Genomic DNA, 22,409 nt, shown 5'->3' with positions numbered 1-22,409 from the left:
AATTAAAACTGTTAAATGTTGGGGTCCATTAAAGTCCATTAAAATGAAAAAAATCCTGGAATGTTTACCTCAAAAAACATAATTTTTTCTCGACTGAACAAAGAAAGATATCAATATTTTGGATGAGATGGTGGTGAGTAAATTATCTGGATTTTTTTTTTTTTTAAGAAAATTGACTAATCCTTTAAACTTTCTTGATCAGTAAGGAGGATTTTTATGCTATAAATTATAAAATTAAAGTTGAAATAACTTAAAGGGGATATTTCACAAGACATTTTAAAATAAAGTCTTGTGTAAAAAAATGTTTTGGTTAAGCGGCGGTATTATCTCCGTCTGACATCACAAGGTGAGCCAAATTTCCATGACCTATTTTTTCACATGCTTGCAGAGAATGGTTTACCAAAACTAAGTTACTGGGTTGATCTTTTTCACATTTTCTAGGTTGATAAAAGCACTGGAGACCCAATTATAGCACTTAAATAGAAAAAGTCAGATTTTCATTATTTGTCCCCTTTAAGATAATTCAAATTAAATTATAACAACTCCTTACTAGTCAACAAAGTTTAAATTAATTACAATTGAAATGAATTTATGTTGATAAAACTTAAAGGTTTAAGTGCAACAAGAATTTGTTACAGTGTACAATTCAAGCCAAGGTGCACATTAGTACCTCAAGGGTGCATATTGCTACCAATTGTATAAATCTGTACCTAAACCTAACCCTCATATTTAAACTTTGTAATAATTCATCCGACACAGTTTCGGTGGTCGAGGAGAAATGTGAGCAACCAGCCAGTACACCATACACCTGCATGTTCAAACACAACTCACATTTACCTTCAGGACAAAAATAAAAATCTATTTTCAGCTATCCATTAACAATAATCCATTAGCTGTATAGTTCAGATTGAAAGACTGACAATTTCACTTTGTTGATCTCCACTTGAATTATAATAAGATTATCTCTACTGTCCCACGGCATAAAAGACTATTATCTACATATGACCTTGTGTTATACTTGTAAGTATCCTATTGATTCTTAAATGAAAGAAAGGCTAAAGGGAGAATTGTGGGCTGTGAATATTAATATTAAAACAAGCAGTTATATAACAAAAAAAAGATTTTTAAAAAATACTGCAATTCCACTGCCGCATTTTGTGCGAAGATGAATAAAAATTTTTTCATTCATTTTCACAGTTGTTGAACAAAAATAGTTTAAAGATGACCCAATATGAACAATTCAAAAAGACTAAGACAACTGCATTAAAAAAAACAATACTCTGGAGGAGCATTTTATAAAAATGCTTTATCAAAATGACAATCCAGTATAGAAATTATGGAATTATATTTCAACAATCTCATGGCAATTCGTACATATTTTACGAGGGGGCTAATTCGTATTACTTTGTACGACCACATTTGTACAATTTTGTATGATTTGCTTTTGTCCCCGTGACATTGGGGTTAGGGTTTCAGTATGGGTTTTTAATAACAATCATATTCTCAAATTAGCCAACTCATATAAATTCTTGTGAGATAGTTGCTAACGCACGTGGCATTGAGATTACATTTCTACATCAATTATGCCAACTGATTTGCATTGAGGATACAAAGAGGAGGAACTTTGGTCAGCGGGTTTGGGAAATCTGTTATTTGAATGCATACTTATCTTAAAATGAAACTTTAAATTCTTTCATTTCTTTAATTACATTTCACAGCATGACTGTGATTATAACTTAGGGCCACAGTTTAGTTTTACAAGACTTTACAAACTATGAAATCTCTACAAATGGCACATATTTTTTTATTTGAACGTACTCATAATTAAACTTTCAGTATACCTTTATCATGACTGTGTTTGGTAGCATTATTAAAGTTTAATTCTCACTGTCTCTGCAAGTGACTGAATCTTTTATAAATAACTTGTAAAGGATGTTTGGGGTGCCTTACTAAAAGAAGTTGTCATGGCACGATTTAAAACGACATAAAACAAAAAGTCTTCGGAAACAGGAGACAAACATAATCTGTCATCCATAAAGCTTGTTCACCCTCAGGCAGAAGGTTGTTTCATTCTGGTGCTTTGCCACATGCTGCTTTGATTCGATGCTTACTGAGATGTCACGTTTCTGCACAGGTGAAAGTGATGGTACGTCTGTGTCCTTCAACGCCCGGCAGCGCTGCCGAATCCAGTTCATTCCTGAAGGTCGATTCTCGTAAGAAGCAAGTGACCATCATGGACCCAGCGGCCAACTCTCAGCAAAATCAAACTCAGAAACGTGGGGTCTCCAACCAGGTTCCTCCAAAGATGTTCGCCTTTGATGCTGCCTTCTCCCATGATGCCTCTCAGGTAAAGGATCGCTAATATTTATTTACCAAGTATGTAAACAGCTGACCAACAGTCTTTTAGTGAGCTAATTCTTTAGAAACAACTTTGATTGTTATCCCATTCAATCCTAGTAATCCCAGTCTGATAAAAGGCAATAGTGTGCGAGGCTGTGGCCATTATGCATGCATTTGAATGTCTGTTGTGTTTCCTGACAGGCTGAGGTTTGCGCAGGAACTGTGGCTGAGGTCATCCAGTCTGTGGTCAACGGAGCAGACGGCTGTGTGTTTTGCTTTGGACACTCAAAACTAGGTAGGTATTTGCAATTCATAACTTTTGCCTCTCTCTATTTTGTCATCAAAAATACATTTTGGTCCAAAAATAACAAAAATTATGACTTTATTCAGCATTGTCTTCTCTTCTGTGTCTGTTGTGAAGTGCATGCTCGAGACTAAAGTCACTTGACTGCAGTGACGCGGATGATGGGCTCTATCTTACACCCGGCGCAATGCAGCGCAATAGGCGACGCAAGTGTGTTTTGCTAGTTTCCACCCTGCGCAATGATAATTTTCACGTTTAGCGCCACGTTGTTTAAATAGCAAATGCATTTGCGCCCATTTTTGTGCTCATGGGCGTTCTGGTCTGAAAACGAGGTGTGTTCAGGCGCATTGTTGGCGCGTTGCTATTATGAAGCAAATAAAATAGACTACGCCATTGACCAACAAAAACCTGGTCTAAAGTCTAAAGTCAATGGCGCAATATGTTTTTTGTTATTTAAAGAGCGCATTTGTAATATGCGCCTATTAACGGGACGACAACACGGGTTTGCTTATCACATACATGAATGCGCAGCAGCACAAAAACGCTTTTAAATATGAAAGATTAAAGGATTGAATGTAAAAGATTATAATTGAGTGTCTTGGACATAAATGAGGACTAATTATGAGACGTTAAAAGGCACAAAGAGCTGCTTCACCTCTAGCCTGGTAAGTAAATAAATGCTTTGCTTTAAACAAATGCATCTGTTTTAAAATGTTTTTTTAAATGTTACCTCATTGATTTATTGTATATGATGACTCTGTACCTGTGGATATGGTGAGATGAGAAACATTTTTAAGTAATGCTTAAAAAAAACTGGCGCTTTCCAAGTGCTGAACCTTGCGGAGAGCCGTTTGTAAATTCTTTATCTCCTGTTTGTTACAAATAAAGTATTTTTAGAGAACAAACCTTTTCTTACATACTTGTAAATTATTTTTTGATGATATTGGATAGCCATACATTTAAAGCAATTAAAAGCCTGCTTTTTTACTTCTGTGACTAAAAGTAAACAGGTTTTAAAGGTTTTAATAAAAAAATAACAATTTCAATACAAGTGAAAAACAACACAATTATTTAACATTAATCTTAAACTGGGGATCTTCTTCCTCCGCTTAGTTTTTCAGTTTACAAAGTCCGTCATCTAAATAGGGATTAGACATAGCGCCAGCGCAACTAGCTTTTAAAGGGGATGAGAGCTGAGACTCTCATTGGTTTATTGCACATTACGCCCAAAACACACCATTAAAAAAAGGACCAACCATTTTCGACCATGCGCTCGGCGCACAAACCATTTTTCCCGTCCTTAAATTAGCAAAAGTGGATTCGGACACGCCCATTTAGCGCTGTGCGCTTTAGACAATGCGCTTAGATCGTTAAAATAGGGCCCGATGTGTTATCCTCAGACATGTTTGTGAAGTTTTTTTTTTCAAACTTACAGCGTGCGTGTCCCTCAGACTGTAAACGGAGCCCGGGAGCACACACAAAAAAACAAAAAACAGCTGGGGCGCACCAGATAACATGTCAGCCGCGTTGTACGTCATCTGCGTCACTGCAGTCACGTGACTTTAGTCTCGCGCATGCGCTTCACAACAGAAGATGATGCTGAATAAAGTCGTAATTTTTGTTATTTTTGGACCAAAATGTATTTTCGATGCTTTAACACATTCTAACTGTCCCACTGATGTCACATGGACTACTTGGATGATGTTTTTATTACCTTTCTGGACATGGACAGTATACCGTACGTAGATTTTAAATAAAGGGTCAACAAGCTCCCGGACTAAATCTAAAACATCTTAAACTGTGTTCCGAAGATGAACGGAGGTCTTATGAGTTTGGAATGACATGAGGGTCCCTTTAATTCATACTGTAATGTTTTTTTATCTCACTGACATATTTTATGCTCAGTACATAATAACCCCCTCCCAAATGCACCACTGACATCCAAAAAACAATTATGGAATTAACTTCATAACATGAGCTGGCCACAAGATGAACTCGTCCTGATTGTCTGTAGTTGTTTCTGGAACATTGGTGTAAAAATTAACCGGCCATTTGCTTGGAAAACAAGAGAAGACATGCCACTGTGGTTGGTGGTCAGTAAATTGATGACAGCATGTAATGTTTCGGATGCCTTGTTTTCATTAACCTTTACTCGAACACCGAAGACCGGCTCATACATCACTGCAAGACAATTCAATGATTTCATTGGTCACCAGTCCAAAGCTAATTAACTAGCTGTAATAACCCAGGCGCAGACCGGTTAATGGCATGAGAGTTATAACCATGGGCATTTTCCTTTAAAATGTGTCCCCTTTGTCTGAAATCAAATGCAAACATTTTGGCAAGCCAAATTCAGCTAACCAACCCCTGCTCATTGGTTCTTATTCCACTTTTTTACAATTATTTGTATTTTAAACTTAAAATATTAATTATTATTTAATTTATAATACATCCTGACCCCAATCCTGTTTTGGTTTTTTCCCGGTGGCTGTAAGTGTGTATACGCTTTATTCTGATTATAAAAATGCCCAACCAGTATGCACAAGGGAAGGTTTATCTCCTGTCCTAAAATTGCTTGATCAGCCTGGAGCTTATTTACGCTTTATTGCAATAAGTCAGAATCCATAAAACTGAAGGACAGGTTGAAGTCTATAATGGATTTGTGTGTGTAAAATTTTAAGAGAGAGGCTGCAGTAATTGAATCTCATGAGCTCTGCCTTCCCATCATGCCACGCTCCATGCAGACTGACTGATTGAATTACCGCTTTTCTCTTTGGTCATCTGCTACAGAGCATCAATCTTGTTTCCACCTAAAAGTAAAAGCCCGGCAACTTTAATTGATCTGAAAGAGCCTTTCACCAGAGCAGGTTTGATCAGGCACAGTGACATCACATGAAAATAAATATAAGCTGCTGACAACAGCTTCCATATAACTGAAATTTATACAGATTTTCCTTATTGAAAATAAGAATATCTCATCTGCGATCCAGCTTTTGAAGTTAGACCTGCCCAGATTGTGTGCGTGACATATGGCTTTGTTTAGTGGTCTCTTTGATGTCAACAGCGGGGGTGTTTCTTCATGCCCTTGTATGGACGGCAATGTCCAGAAATAAGTCCACACACACACACTGCCAGTCAACAGGCTGTTGTTCTGGTTTTGGTTCTGTGGCAAGGGCGTAGGTTTGATTCTGGCATTGGTGGGGACATAAATAAAATGGCCGCATTGCAAAAACTGTTTATCACCGTTTACTTGACATAAACAACAGACAACTCAGTATGCACTTTACTCAGTGACATCTGACTCGTCACCCCCGGTGCCATCCCAAATTTAATGTACTATAATAAACAATAACAATTCGTTATGTCCTAGAGCCTAATAAACAGTAACTGTTTAAGTCTTTGTCAAAAAAAAAAAAGAAAATCACATTGTAACATATATGAATCCATATTTACTTTATAACAATGAAGAATATGCAATTAATTTTTAATTCTTAATATAATTTTGCCAAAAAAATCCCAATGTTGAAGTTGGTATGTATATCATGCTGTTTCCTGTTTTTACCATGTTGGGGTTATTTTCTTTCATGGATTAGGGACCCCCTAAATAACCTTGCTACCCCATTTATAAAAGGTTGACAAAAGTTTGCAACTCCTCAGGTTAACATGGGATTGTCGTGTATTGTTGAAAACACTGTCCTTGAATCATTATGTGACACAACTTGTTCCGTATTTTGTGCATGAAACAGTTACAGTGGGTATAATAATACTTTCTTCCTCACTTACCTGTAGCCCGAATAATCACGCGCGTCTTGTTGAGTGAACTTTGGCGCGTTGTACAAAGTGAAACCATCCTATCACACGTAGCGAGTAAAGACAAGTCCATAAAGTGATGTGATTTAAAGCGGCGGGACTCAAGAAATGCTAATCCAATCATATTAGCAATGTGAGTAGAGAGGCGGGACTAAAGAAATGCAAAGCCAATCATAATAGCGATGTGAGTTACGGAGGCGGGCATTGCAGAGAACGAAAGCTGTTAACCGTTTGTGTACCACATAGAGCGTCATTTTTACAGAACGGGATTGCAAAAGATTTTTAATCTCATTTAAATGATTCCTGAAAAAATATATAATTAAAAAAGTAAAGTAAAAAATATAAAACACAAGAATAAGACGGACATTAGTGGTTATATATAAATACAGATTAATTGTTTGGTCGAAATTATTGCTAGGGACAAATCAGTCTTCCCTGAATATTGCTAGGGACATGTCCCTAGCGTCCCACCCTAAATCTACGCCCATGTTCTGTGGTCAAACCTGCTGTTAATGCCCAGAGCTGCCCACACGGTTTATGTGCTTACTCGAGCACAGCAAGACATATGGCAAATGTCAGCATACTGTCACATCTACTGTAAGAGCTTTTCAGGAAATAAAAATCTGGACAAAGCATAGTACATTTTTTGATCATATTTATAAGCACAGTTATACTAATATTGTTTTTATTCCAAATTTGAGTGCTTTTTAATGTGGTTTGGTCTAATATATGTATGACATCTGTCGTTGAGGTTTATGCCAGAGCTAAGCGTCACATTAGAAAGTGTGAAATGGACCACCAGACGCATTTGTAAATTATGCCAGACAGAGATTGTGCTACTTTAGGACTTCTTTGTGCTAATCATTTAAAACTAGAGTTACGTTAATATCAAAAAAATTCCACCGATACCGATTATTCAGACTGATTTCTGTTGATACTGATGTTGATAGTTTGGTGGTTATATTAACTTGCATTAATTCAATTTTGAAGATTACATTTTCTAAATGTTTTTTATATAATGACAATTAATGTGTGCATTTAATTTTCTAGATACAGAGCACAAATTCAATGCATTTTCATGTTAATTGACAAAATATATAGGCCATGACTTTCGGCTGTTTTAGAGTGTCGGCTGATACTGTGAAAAATTGCTTTATGACCGATACGATTATTTGTCTATATATTCACTGAAAAAATTATTCATTCAATTTACTTAAATTTTTTAAGGTAAGTGGTTGCAGTCAATTTATGTAAGCTAAATGTAAACAAAAGTTTTAAATTTTATTTTATTTTACACGTCTTTTTTGTTTAAATGTAGCTTAAATAAATTGATTGCAACCACTTACCTTATAAAAATTTAGTAAATTGAATGAATCTTATTTTGACTAGACACATGCACATAGGTTCACTCGACGCGCTGAAAACATATTTTGAAATTACGAACCACACACGAACTTCGCATCATGCACCCTCGAAAAAAGAAGTCACCGGCCGCAACTGCTTTCTTCTAGGTTAATAAAACACACACACATGCACGTACGCACACACAAGAAATTGTTGGTTTAACTTAAATAAAAAAGTTACCTTCAAATTTTTAGTTAATTCAGCTTAAAAATATTAGTTAACTCAAAAAGTTGTGTAAAATATTGTGTCAACTAATATTTTTAACTCTTTCCACAAAAATGCTTCCCTGCCAATAATGCTTTCCTAAGAAATGTTTACGCCAATCCTTATTTCGGCTATTTATCCATTAGGTGGCGTTCTTACCCAACTTATAAAACACTTAAGCATCCACTGATTCAAAAACAGTAAAAACTCTGTGTATGTTTTGATAATTGCAGTGATCTTATCCTTAACAAAATTCCTATACAAAATGCAATTATTATTTTTGCTCAAAATTTGGTATTTTGTAAGAACCCTACCCATATTTCAGAGGTTATAAAAAGAGATCAAATGAAGATAGGATGAAACTTTTTTCTGTTTAGTTTTTGTTTGTTTAAAAGCAGAGGGTCTGTTCTTTCATTCGATATATTGTATGTTTATATATTTATAGAAGAAAATTTTCTGGAAGGCATTCAACTTTTGATAAAATCCTATAAATTACTGGCACTGACTGGCAACTTTAAAAAAACACTGGCAGGGAAAGAGTTGAATTAATTGAAGCAACCAGGTAACTTACTTTTCAGCCTTATCTCACAAATTTCGGTGGTATAGTCACTGACTATTTTGCTAATTTATCCGTGTCATTGTCACGGATCTCCGCATTTTTCAGTGTCCATACCACAGACTTGTCAGTTTCACGTATTGGTTTCTCGATTGTTTTTACTATTTTCTTACCATTGTCGCTTAGGTTTCAGGTTAGAATGACTTTCTGTTACATAAAATGACATCCTAACCCAAACCCAACTCTAACCCTAACGCCAGGCGGCAATGGTTTAAAAATCAGAAAAAAAATAGTATAAACCAATCCTAACCCAAACTCCAAATCTAACCCCAAACCCAAGCGACAATGGTTTAAAAATGGTTTAAAAATAGGAAAAAAATCAAGTAACCAATATGTGAAATTCACCCGGAAAAGAAAGTCCATGGTACAGACAAAGAGATATGCGGAAATCTGTTATAATGACACGGATAAATGAGCAAAATATTCCGTGACTATACTGTACCACAGAAATTTGTGAGATTAGGATGTACTTTTTTAAGTTGAACCAACTTTTTTACAGTGCATTAACTACATACATTACAAGTTAAATTAGTAAAAAAAATTTATTTCATACATTATCTCCTAAAAAGGTTCATTTAACAGTCCTTATTTTGTACTAGCAGTCTGTTTTCATAAACACTGGACACCGTGAACTTGAGCCTTTATTGCAGGTAAATCCTACACTATGATCGGCAAGGACGAGTCCATGCAGAGTTTGGGCATCATTCCCTGTGCCATCTCCTGGCTCTTCAAACTGATAAATGAATGCAAGGAAAAGACAGGCGCACGCTTTTCAGTCCGGGTTTCTGCAGTTGAGGTCTGGGGAAAAGACGAGAACCTAAAGGACTTGTTGTCTGATGTGGCGACAGGCAGTTTGCAGGACGGCCAGTCTCCAGGCGTCTACCTCTGCGAGGACCCCATCTGTGGAATGCAGGTAACAATGCAAAACAGTTCATATGCATTTATTCTTTCGTTTATTTATGTGTCTGTGTGCAAGTTTCTATGGATAGTTGGAACCCAATATTGTGGATGATACAACACTGATCAGACTATTGGGAGTTATTCTGTGATGAAGTCCGGCTGTATGTTATTATGAAAAGTCACTTTTGTGCCATAAAAGCCTTTCAGGAGCATTAGATGTTTAATGTAATAATTATCATAGTGTTTTATGCATTTTTAATACACTTCAAAAAAATAAGATTTCCTTATTCAAGGCTTACCCTTAGCTAACTGCATAGAAAACCAAGCACAAAAATCGATAAAGATGACGTTGTTGGGTAAAATGGTAAAACATGATGAAAGAATTAAGTGGGGCAGAGGCAAGCGTTGTGTCTTTAATCCTTCAGACATCTGCACTAAAATCTCTTCTTGGACCGATACCTCACATCAGTAGATTGTAATGCATGCTTTTCAGAGCCAGTCGGCTCCAGACGTGATAGCATAGAGGATACATGAAAATAGTTTTAGCCCAATAACCAGCATTTCATTCAGACATGAACTACTTTATGGTGCTTTCAGCCAAACCTGTGCTACAGACTGATGTTTGCATTATCTGTGTTTGCATACAGTTGCAGAATCAGAGCGAATTACGAGCTCCGACCGCCGAGAAAGCCGCTTTCTTCCTGGATGCTGCTATTGCGGCACGGTACAGCAGCAAGCCGGACTGCGATGAAGAGGAGCATCGTAACTCTCACATGCTCTTTACGCTTCACATCTACCAGTATCGAATGGAGAAGACCGGCAAAGGAGGAAGTAAGTAAAACATTTGGATGGGTTCAACATAATTATTACTTTAACTAAACAGTAAATGATATGGCGATAAAGAAGGTAGATAACAGTATAGCTGGTATGTTTTTGTTGCTTGTCACCAGCAAGGGATGTTGGTGGTATGCTGGTGTCCCACCTGACTTTCTAAATTTACATCTGCCCATTTTACACTTTATCCAAGTTGACTTTGTTAAGGCTGAAATTTTTTTGTGTATGTCTGTTTCCAAAGAGTCAACCCCACAACCACTTTTCCACTGTTTTCAAACTGGTCAACTCATGAGCTACAGCAAGGGTGCCCAAGCTCGGTTCTGGAGGGCCGGTCCTGCAGAGTTTAGCTCCAACCAAACACACCTGACGTAGCTAATTAAGGTCTTACTACACAAAGGCCCTGTCCCAAATGGCGCACTTCATGTGGACTTTCGGTCTAGTGGCCTAAAATTGCGCGTGCTTGCTTAGTCTACGAGTCCGTAGGGTGTCCCATCTGTCATTTTTAAGCCCAGAAGTGTGCTCATCAGCGCCCCCTTTGCACACTTGATGCAGTCTTCGGCAAAGCCCGCATTGCAGCAGGCTTCGCGCACTTTACCAATGCAGAAGTCCTTGCAAAAGAGCAATCAGACCAATCAGACGACAAGAGGGAGGAGTTCACACTGATGGGCAACTTCTCTCCCTAATTCTGGCGTGACCTCGAGCCTGTCCCAAAATACGAGTCTGGTGCACCCTCTTGGACTCGCGTCAAGGGTCCCTAAAGTCTGCACTACATGATGTCATCAAAGTGTGGACATTGAGTAAGTCCATAAGTCTGGAGTGTGCCATTTGGGACAGGGCCATACTAGAAACTTCCAGGTAGGTGTGCTAAATGTGCAAGTTGGAGCTAAACTCTGCAGGACACCGGCCCCCCAGGACTGAGTTTGGACACCCCTGTCCTACAGGAATATGGATTCTTCTGACAAACGTTTAGCAAGCATCATCCAGCGTAAAAGTCACTGGTTCAATTTCCAGGGAAAGATCATACTATAAAAATGTATAACTTGAATAAAGTTATGAAGATCTGAATGGTCCAGTTTTGGTTGTCCAGGTTGACCAATGGCACTGAAATTCATTCTGGTCCAGGTTCTCTTTTTTGCAGGGCTGATAATTGTCAAGTCAACTTTAATTGACTTGTTGGCACTTCGGTCTCATTATCATCATAAATTTGAATCTGTATTACTTTCCATCCTCCCTCATTACGGCCACCTCATTAAGGGTGTCTATCAAACCTGTTTACCTCATTCATTTTCTGCGGCTCACAGTGACGTACTTTTCAGTCACGTTTTTGCCAGTCTGGGTTATAAATACTCTGTCCTTGATAATCTTAGACAAAGTGTGATAACTGCCAAAAAAAGTGCCATTGCTAATGTGACGCATGCGATCTGATCTTAAGTGACGTTGTGCTAATTTGTGCTATTTCTGGAGAACATTGCTAATTTTTCTTATCTCTTTGGCACGAGTGAGCTCTTTATCTAAGTTCTGGGAATAAAAAGTAAAACCAGATGTGCTAGTCTGGGTATCAGGGTAACTTGAATTAACTCCAAACTGTGCACGGCGATGCAAGTGTGATGACAGACATGCAATCCACCCCAAATGTTTCCATGACTTAGTTACCATGACTTTCATTGTAACCCATAAACGTTGTTTCTTGTCAATTAAGGTATACACAAACAGTAGTCCTAACTATGTATCTCTTTCGTTTAGTGTCAGGAGGCCGGAGCCGATTGCATCTCATTGATTTGGGAAGTTGTGTGAAGGTTTTGAGCAAGACTCGAGACAGCACTACAGGACTGTGTCTCTCTCTCTCTGCACTGGGGAACGTCATACTGGCTTTAGTCAATGGCAGCAAACACATCCCATACAAGTAAAGCTTTTGTTTATTGGGCTACTATTGTTCATATACACTTATTTCACTCAAGAATATGGTGCAAGTTTACCCACAAGCATTGCTTTTTAGTGATATGGGCTTAGTAATTCACCAGGAGCTACACTCATAAAAAATTCAATGCTCTACATGCAAAATCTTTGTGAATAATACATACAAACTGACATTTTCTAGCCCTTGACGTGAACAATTATTAGTGGCTTCTAACGCAACATCGAGTCTATAGAGAGATTCTAACCTTTACTTCTCCTCAGGGGTAGAAGCTACTGTAAGCGAATTAGTTTCAGCCAAGCAGCCACATATACAGAGACAGAAACCGTTTCACATTCACTGAGGTTCATCTAATGTCCTTAACACAGACCATTTCACTGCAACTGCTACTTTGTTTCTTTAAGCAACATGTTAATTTGGGTTAAACAGGCAACTTCTAGACGCCTTTTTATTTGCACTGTTTCCGTTGAGCTCCCTTGAGGCACGTGGGGTTTTTTATGCCGTGGCTCCCTAATTTAATCACGCCGAATTTACATTGCAAAGCATCGTGGGGTTTAAGCCTGGAATCGCAAGCGCTCTGGAGAGCTGAGATTTAATTAGAGTTCGGAGCTTTTCAGAGAAACGCAGCATTTGTACCAGATAAGTTGAATTAATATGCATGTATCGTAAATGAATATAAATGTACAAAAGTCACCAATTTTGCACGGTGATTTAATTAGAGCTATATAATACTGGAGCTGCTTTTTATTTCTTTAATTGGAGGATTTAACCTCTCTGATGGTGTCAGATTTTTAAATTAATTATTCAGTTTGCACACGAATGCAATGGTCACAGTGGTTCCCAAACTCGGGGCCTGTTTTTTGAAATTTTCCTAATTTATCATAAATTTTGTGTAACCAAACCTAAGAAAAATATAGCTTCCAAGCAACAGCACTACGTTGTATATTTTAATATGTTTAATTTAAATTCTACGTTTGAGATTGTTTAACTCTATCCCTGCCAGCTTTTTTTAAGTTGCAGCCAGCACCAGCATTTTTCATGATTTTCACAAAAGTTTAATGCCTTTCAGAATTATTTAAATATCTAAACATACAATATGTTAAATGAAAGAATAGACCATCTGCTTAAAAAAAAAATTCATCCTACTTTTATTTGTTTTCTTCTTGTCACCTCTCAAATATGGGTAGGTTTCTTCAAAAACACCAATTTTTTAGCAAAAAGCTGACATAATTTCATTTTTGTGAAGAAATCCTCAAAACATACACAGGGTTCTTACTCTTTCACGTGAAGTGTTGCTTCCGGGTTGTATAAGTTGCGCCACCTGGTGAATAATAGCGGTATTGTGGATTGCAGGAAATACTCGTCATTGGCAGGGAAGCATTTTCTTTAAATTGACGAGTTAACTCGTCAGTGGCAGAGAAAGTGTTAATACATTTTCTTTGGGGTGTGTGTAAAGGAATGCACCCTACACACAAATCTGAATTCATCATGCGTTAATATTTTTTGCAAATTGATAAATATACATAAAGACATATCTTTAATAATCAGGCTTATATGTGAAGAACTCAGGTGCAAAAACCAGTAAACGCCACCTTGCCGGCATGTATTATTCATTTATTAAATAATTTTGCTTCAAATCCATCTAATCCCGGCTTCAGGCAATCCGGAAATACCACTTTGTTGGCAGAATCTGTTAAATGGCACGACAATTTTTCAGCAAAATGCACGGAAGAAGAATTGGATGAACAGCTGCACACGTACATTGCGGTGCACAGGTTTTGAGTGATGTCTGTAAAAGAAAATTAGAAAATGATAGCTGACTCATCTCTAAAAAACATCTTTATATGTCACCTCAAATAGTTGCCATGGGGAAGGCAGACAGAAAGTGTTCCTCTCTCCCTCTCCCTCTCTTTCTCTCTCTAGTGTGACTGTTTTTGTAATTTGGAATCTTTAATCTTAATTCAATTATAAATAACAGCTAAATTAGAAGATTCAGTGAAACGAGGCCATTAAAGTGAAAGGGTAGAAATGTAAGATTGTTTTGTAGGGGCTGACTCATATTAAAATTCATGTGTCTTCACTTTAATTAATTTCGTAACATAATAAACAGTTCATTAATGTTTTTATCCTTTTTATCGACAGAGATAGTAAGCTAACCATGCTGTTACGAGAGTCGCTGGGCAACATGAATTGTCGCACCACAATGATAGCTCACATCTCTTCATCTCCTTACAACTTCTCTGAGACTCTCTCCACCCTTCAGATCGCCTCTCGTGTTCTTAGGCTAAAGAAAAAGAAAGCTAAAGTAAGCATGGTATGACCCCTTCATTTTCTTTAATTTTTTTAGAAAGTCTTAGACAATAAAGTATGCATTATATAATAATTAATTAATTTATGCTACTTTTATTTTGTAGCAATACACATCCAGTTCCTCTGGTGGAGAGAGCTCATGCGAAGAAGGAAGAATGCGTCGGCCAACCCAGTTAAGAACCATCCATTCCCGAAATGTTGTTGATTCAGAGATGCCTCTGCTACACCTCTCCAGTGACCCTGAAGACTATTCTAGCAGCGAGCAATCTTGTGACACAGTTATCTATGTGGGTCCAAATGGGTCAGCCCTCTCAGACAAAGAGTTAACAGACAACGAAGGTCCCCCAGAGTTTGTTCCTATCATCCCATCTCTGCATAAAAATATAACAGATAACAGTACAGCTCTTTTGGCATCGCAACCATCTCAACAACAGGCTGTAGCCCTGATTGCTCAAGTCTCACAGGCTGTACAGCCAATTCAGAACATTCATCCACAGCCGCTTCCACCTGTGCTGGAAGAGGGTCCTGAATCAGGTAAAAAGGAGAAAGACTGTCTTAAGTGCAACACTTTTGCAGAGCTACAGGAAAGGCTTGAATGCATCGATGGACGTGAAGAGGTTACAGAATTCCCATTTGAAGAAGCCCCTGCCAACAGAGTTGCCAAACTTGAGCCCGGTCAAGTTGTCAAGGGAACCCAGCAATCCAGTTCTCCAAAAAGAATCTCTAATGACCAGCAACTGGAGGAAATCCGTGAGGCGGTTGAAGAAGCAGAGATTGCTCAATCAATTATTGAAAGCTTGGCACAATGTTCAACAGGCGGTTGTGGACTCTCCACCAGCAGAAGTGTAATAGGTAGCTGTGGGGTTGGACAACTCACTCCTCTTCAGAGGGCCAAGAGCTCCAGCCTACACGACAGCAAAGAATCCATCAGTGGTGGGAGCAGTAGTGAGGGTAAGACTCGTCCTATGGGCTCCCCAAGGTTAGGCATTGCCAGTCTTACTAAAACCTCAGAATACAAACCACCGTCGTCTCCCTCTCAACGCTGCAAAGTGTACACCCAGAAAGGAGTAATGCCTGGCACACCCCCTCACTCCTCCCAAAATCTTTATAAAGATTCTAGAAAGTCATCCATGGAGTCTTTGCTTAATCCTGAGTCTAGAACTTCTCCAGTGGGTATGAGTCCTCAGGTCCTAAGAAGATCTTCATCCTGTAATAGCATCGGATCGGCTGAGACGTTGTATGATGATGTTCCCCAGCTCCCTTTGGACAAAAAAGATTTGAAGAACAACACAGCCACAGTTACATTACAACAGCCTTTGGAGCCAAATGGAGAAGATGAGTTGGTATTTACCATGGTGGAAAAGCTGACAATTAGTGGGCTAATGGAAAACGGACGACCTACCAGTATTATTAGTTTTAACAGTGACTGTTCAGTACAGGCCCTAGCATCGGGTTCAAGACCTGTTAGTATCATTGGCAGCATAAGTGAAGACCTAGAACATTACAACTCTGCTCCCTGCATTACCAGTGCTACCATTTCAGAAGTCAACATTGCCAAATTCCTGCCTCTCAACAGGGTCGAAGGTGAAGTGCAGGCTAGCCGTCGCTCTTCGATCAGCTCTTGGCTGAGTGAAATGAATGATGGAAGTGATGGTGATAGTTTTGTTGCCCAGCAGTGCTTTGGACAAGGTGAAGCACTAGCTGAAGACAGGCTATTGAAAATTCAAGAGGAAGTTGACCTGGAAGGTCTCCTCGAATCAAATGGGCAAAATAACTCAGAAACTGAGAACGATTTCAATAAAACCGACAAAGTGAATGATAAAAGCACACCTACTAAACACAAACTAGACAATACATCCTTAGCTACAGCTTCAAGCAGTTATGTTCCTTTTAAAACCACCTTTACAACTCAACCTTGTGCTGCGGTTAAGCCTATGGTTGTGCAAGACTTGCAAGCCAAGAGCTCTTCAGTGATTGACCCCAAATCCTCACCTATTCCTATATCAAGTGAGCTTACTTTTGATGACCCTTGGTTGAAAAGGGAGGGTGGTGAAGAAACCAACGCTACGGAGATGACACTTGAGGCAAAGATAGAGAAAAGAACATTTGAATCTGTAAAAAGAAAATGCCTAACCGACAAGCACAATAGTGAAGCAGTATATTTGCCTGATTCCATGAATCGAGTGGTGGATGGCTGCGAGATGATCTTTAATGCATCTGAAAGCATAACTCAAGTGTATTCTGCAGACATCCTCAGGACAGGTAGTCTCCCTCGTGCGTGGCATCGTTTGAATAAGCATGATGATCTGGAAGACCCTACATACCGTTACACAAGTGGAGAGTACAAAAGCCTTGGAGTTACTACCTCCACACCCTGCAGTCCCAGGGCCACACTAGAAAGAAGATGTTCAGCAGGGAGGCAGGGTTTCTTTACCCGTCAGAAAGGAATCCCCCCATTGCCACCTGTAAGGAAATCTAGTCTTGACCAGAAGAATAGAGCAAGTCCCCAGCATAACCAAGGAAACACTCATGTACTTGGCAGCACACCTGAAGAACTGGGTGGTAAATATAAAGGACCAAATGTAGAGAGCAGTAGACTCTTTAGTGCCAAACTTGAACAGTTAGCAACCAGAACCAATTCTTTAGGGAGGTCCCATGGGGCACATTATGACTGTTTTTCTCTGGAGAGGGCTGAGAGTTTGACGTCTCTAGTCTCTAAAGGAGGAGTCACAAAAGACAGCACAATGCCAAGGACAGGTAGGAGCATCAGCCGTGGCTTAATCTCATCACCCACCAATGGACCAAATGGCAACAACAATGTACTGCAGTCACCCAAAGCAAGTCAATCCAAAATTTCTGCTGTTAGCAAACTCCTCATGGCCAGTCCCAAAGCTCGAAGCTTATCTACATCTAGCACTAAGACCCTTAGTTTCTCCACAAAGTCACTTCCACAGTCCGTAAACAGAAGCTCGAGTTTGCCACCCAACGGTAAGAACCAGAACCAAAATTCTTGGTCAACACAGTCCCTAAGTCGTAGTAGGGGGACAGGGTTAGCATCTAAGCTACCATTAAGGGCAGTGAATGGAAGAATCTCAGAGCTGCTACAAGGTAGTGCCATCTCACGTGCCTCCCAAGGACGAGGGACTTCTGATACCGAAGACAAAGGAGCAGCAGTGCAAGGGGACGAAAGGCCAGTGGTTCATACTTTGCCTTCTCCATACAGTAAGATTACAGCCCCTAGAAGGCCTCACCGTTGCAGTAGTGGGCACGCCAGTGACAACAGCAGTGTGCTGAGTGGAGAGCTTCCTCCAGCCATGGGAAAGACTGCCTTGTTTTATCACAGTGGTGGCAGCAGTGGCTACGAGAGTATGATACGTGACAGTGAGGCAACAGGAAGCACATCATCTGCTCAGGACTCAATGAGTGAAAACAGCAGTTCCATCAGTGGACGCAGGAGCCTAAAGAATTCAAAGAAAAGAAGTAATACCGGTAAGGTTTTTTAACGTAAAGGCCAATGTTTGGTAATCCATACTTGGAATGGGATAATTTATCCCAAAATTAAAATTCTGTCATTATTTACTCACCCTTATGAGTTTCTTTATACAAAAGAAGATATTTTGATAAATAAAAAAAGGAAAGCACCCATTGAGATAGTATTTGATTTTCCTACTTTGGAAGTCAATAAGTACTTTCAACTGTGTGGTTAATGGCATTTATCAAAATATCTTGAAAATACCATGAGAATCAAAACAGCAACACTCGGGTTACAAGCCCGACTCTCTAAACGCTAGGTCACGACTGCCCCTACTAACAATTTAAAGGGACACTCCATTTTTATTGAAAATATGCTAATTTTCCAGCTCCCCTAGAGTTAAACATTTGATTTTTACAGTTTTGGAATCCATTCAGCTGATCTCCAGGTCTGGCGCTACCACTTTTAGCATAGCTTAGCATAATCCATAAAATCTGACTGGACCATTAGCATCGCGCAAAAAAACCCCCAAAGATTTTCAATATTTTTCCTATTTCAAATTTGACTCTTCTGTAGTTACATCGTTTACTAAGACCAACGTAAAATTAAAGTTGTGATTTTTTAGGCCGATATGAGTAGGAACCATACTCTCATTCTGGCGTAATAATCAAGGACTTTGCTGCTGTAACATGGCTGCACCAGGCGTAATGATATTACGCAGCACCTGAAAATAGTCCCCTGCTATTGAAAGTAACAAAGGGGACTATTTTTGGGCAGTGCGTAATATCACTTTCCGTCGGTCTTAGTACACAATGTAATTACAGAAGAGTCAAGTTTTAACTAGGAAAAATATCGAAACTCTTTGGTTATTTTTGAGCATGATGCTAATGGTCTAATCAGATTCAATTGATTATGCTAAGCTATGCTAAAAGTGGTACCGCCAGACCTGCAGATCAGCTGAATGGATTCCAAAATAGTAAAAATCAAATGTTTAACTCTAGGGGAGCTGGAAAATGAGCCTATTTTCAAAAAAGTGGAGTGTCCCTTTAATTTTAACAATAAAATATGCCCTTAAAACATGAATGTACTCCTTAATATTCTGTACTCTATGGTATTTGTTGTACTGCAAATGTTTAGGTCTCATTCCAAACAGAACTTTATCAAGTTCTACTCCCTCATACTTGCTGGAAGGATCTGTTATGATACCGGCCTATTTCTAATAACAGTTGCCAAACTTAGCTGTGGGTGGTCTTTCAATATTTAATGGAGAATAAATCCTGAAAACAAACCTGCACTACCGTGTCCCCAGGCAAAGAATTTCGCCCTATTTCTCAGCACCGCAAACTTTTGCATGCTGCTTTAACTGTGATCATTTAAACCCTACCTCAGGAACAACAGAAACAAAAGCTAGACCAGTACACGTTGAACCGCAACGAAAGCAGTATACTAATCTTGATGTCAAAACGACATTTGAAAAAAAAAGGCTTTGGAAAGGGAGCATGATATGAGAGCATAACCACCGTTTGAAACCATAATTTACATCAACTGCCATCATTAACGTTTTTCTGAACTCAGATATCTGTCTGTAGTGCACAAATTATTGACATGGTGAATAAGATACAACTGGAAATTTGACCTTTTCGGAGTTGTTTTCATATTATCTTTGGTTCCATATCACATAACACACTGGTAGACCTCGAGTTGTCAATTTCTATGCAAAAGGTGGATCAACTTTTTCCCCTAATGTTGATTTTGTTTTTGTAAACTGGTTGGATATGCTGGACTCTTAATGGTGAATAATACTGTTAATGCTAACATGAAATAACAATGCAATATTTATATTGCAACTACTATATTATTCATTGTTAGTTCATGTTAGCTTCTGCATTTATTCGTGATAACAAAAACAACCTTGTTAGTTTAGTTAGTTTGTTAGTGTAAGTGTTATTTTATTGAAAATTAGTTACCATTGTGGTCGTCGCTGGATCTCTGAAATCATGCTTTTAAACGACTTTATGATCAAACGTGATGTGCAATTTTTTAGGATGAGGTGCATCTTTAAGATCCTGTTTTTACTGGTGATGACATTTTTTATTACATAATTTCATCTGTAGGAACCCAAAGACGACGGCTTATTCCTAACCTGACCTTGGACACCTCGTCCCCCGTGAGAAAGCCTGTCATCAGTCCAGGGGTCCGCTGGGTGGACGGGCCCCTCCGGCCTGCGCAGAGAGGCCTGACCGAACCGTTCGAGATCAAGGTTTATGAGATTGATGATGTTGAGCGTCTACAGAGAAGACGTACCGCAGGCAATAAAGTAAGAGAAGTGAGCAGTTGTGTGATTTTTACAGCAGTTCCCCTGACTGTCTTTTAGATAGATGTCTCACGTTTTACTGCTGCCCCCTCAGGAAGTCCTGTACTTCAGTGCCAAACTGAAAATCCTGGAGCACCGACAGCAGAGGATCTCGGAGGTGAGGGCTAAATATGACTGGTTGAAGAAAGAGCTGGAACAGACCAAACAACATCTGATGCTGGAGCCGGAGAAATGGACCACTGAATGTAAGATTTCAATTTAGCCGGACATCAAAGTCTTAGAGATGCTAGTCATATTCAAATATTATAAAGTCAGAGAGGAGTGTTTTTACTAAACAGTTGCGGTACTTTTGCATACAGTAGTTTAGTGCGACAACCAGGGTTTGAATAATTAACCTTGAGAATTTTAATTAATTCACTGTCATTCCTAATGCAAACATACCCATGTATATCAGTGGCGGCCGGTGACTTCTTTTTTCGAGGGCGCATGATGCGAAGTTCGTCACAACATGTATGTAGCCGTCATGTGTGTGGTTCGTAATTTCAAAATATGTGTTCGGCGTGTTGAGTGCGTGTATGTACATCACATTTCTTGTCAAAATAAGTGTCTGCTGTAGACGCGTCTAAAGGGTTTATGATAAAAGAGACGCTCGCGTTTGCCAGATACTCATATAATCTCATGTGTAATCAGAGTTTACTGTTAAGGGAGTGTCTTGTGTGTATTATGTGAACGTGAGCGTCTCTTTTATCATAAACGGTTTTGACACGTGCAGCAGGCACTTATTTTGACAAAACACGTAATACACATGGTTCACGTGACGCAGCAAACAAATATTTTGAAAACACGAGAAACAAAAATGACACTTTAAACACTTATTTTGAATTTGCGCCCCTCTGGAAAGCAGTCATGAGCCGCCATCTTTCTGAAATCAACTCTGAATCATGCAATTGTGTTTTTTGCACAATTTCTGGGTGTATTACGGCTTTGGTCAGTAGCAAGTCCTTATCTAAAATCACTATGAGTTTAAGTAATTTATAAGTTGAATTAAATTAAAATTTTAACTAAAACTTAAAAAAATTCAAACTTTTTTACAATTTATAAACATTAAAATCTTAAACTGAGATGCATTAACTTGAAATAGATAAATTTAAAGATTGTTTTCTAGACAAAATTAAGTACATTTATGCATAAAACAAGAAAACAACCTGCCAATGCGGGGATTTTTTTTAAGTTTTACCTCTTTATTAAGTACTTAATTTAAGTTTTTTTTGTTACCTCATTGGCATACTGTAAACTCGGCGATGAAAACATCCACTGAATTAAAAGGTTGTAAAAATGTATCAGATGAATATTTGTACATTGAGTTATATGGACACACATGCGTACGCGCGCGCACACACACGTTGGTGTATGTGGTTTACGGGGACATCTCCATAGACGCAATGCATTTTATACTGTCCAAACTGTTATATTCTATTCCCCTAACCTACCCCAATCCCTAACCCCAATGTCATAAAAACCTGTTGCCAGTCTTTAATCTATAAAAAATTACCATTTAGTATGTTTTTTTAGCTTTTCCGTTTATGGGGACACTCTCTGTGTCCTTGTAAACCACGTTTATAGGATAATAAACATGTCTTTATACACTATTCATGTCCTCGTAAACCACATAGACCAACCCCCTCCCCCAACACACACACACACACACACACACACACACACACACACACACACACACACACACACACACACACACACACACACACACACACACACACACACACACACACACACACACACACACACACACACACAAACATACTATAATATGCTGTTATACTCCATATAACTCAATGTACAATCCAGAAATTACGCTCTGTTTTGTGCACAGGCCTACTAAAGGGTTAATGGTGCCACATGGTGATCAACAGTAAAAATGACAAATTTGACCTATTTGCAAAAGGAAAAACCACCAACAATCAAGAA

At 38.7% G+C, this 22,409-nt stretch overlaps 1 protein-coding gene across 2 annotated transcripts in view; it reads left to right on the top strand.

Moving 5' to 3' along the window:
• Nucleotides 1-22,409, top strand: part of kif26ba (kinesin family member 26Ba) — a 122,635-nt gene that overhangs the window by 95,413 nt on the left and 4,813 nt on the right. The window contains exons 6-14 of one of the 2 annotated variants that reach the window (XM_065253599.2): nucleotides 2,135-2,347; nucleotides 2,542-2,635; nucleotides 9,329-9,591; nucleotides 10,226-10,409; nucleotides 12,156-12,315; nucleotides 14,470-14,632; nucleotides 14,742-18,126; nucleotides 20,224-20,426; nucleotides 20,518-20,668. In XM_065253599.2, coding sequence (XP_065109671.1) covers nucleotides 2,135-2,347; nucleotides 2,542-2,635; nucleotides 9,329-9,591; nucleotides 10,226-10,409; nucleotides 12,156-12,315; nucleotides 14,470-14,632; nucleotides 14,742-18,126; nucleotides 20,224-20,426; nucleotides 20,518-20,668 — 4,816 coding nt within the window. Of the gene's footprint in view, nucleotides 1-2,134; nucleotides 2,348-2,541; nucleotides 2,636-9,328; nucleotides 9,592-10,225; nucleotides 10,410-12,155; nucleotides 12,316-14,469; nucleotides 14,642-14,741; nucleotides 18,127-20,223; nucleotides 20,427-20,517; nucleotides 20,669-22,409 lie in introns of both variants that reach the window. The other variant, XM_065253594.2, reaches the window with a different exon arrangement.

This window comes from Paramisgurnus dabryanus, chromosome 17, assembly GCF_030506205.2.
Source record: "Paramisgurnus dabryanus chromosome 17, PD_genome_1.1, whole genome shotgun sequence".
NCBI lineage: Eukaryota > Metazoa > Chordata > Actinopteri > Cypriniformes > Cobitidae > Paramisgurnus > Paramisgurnus dabryanus.
Note: the sequence above shows the minus strand (reverse complement) of the source record. Positions and strands in the feature narration are given on the sequence as shown.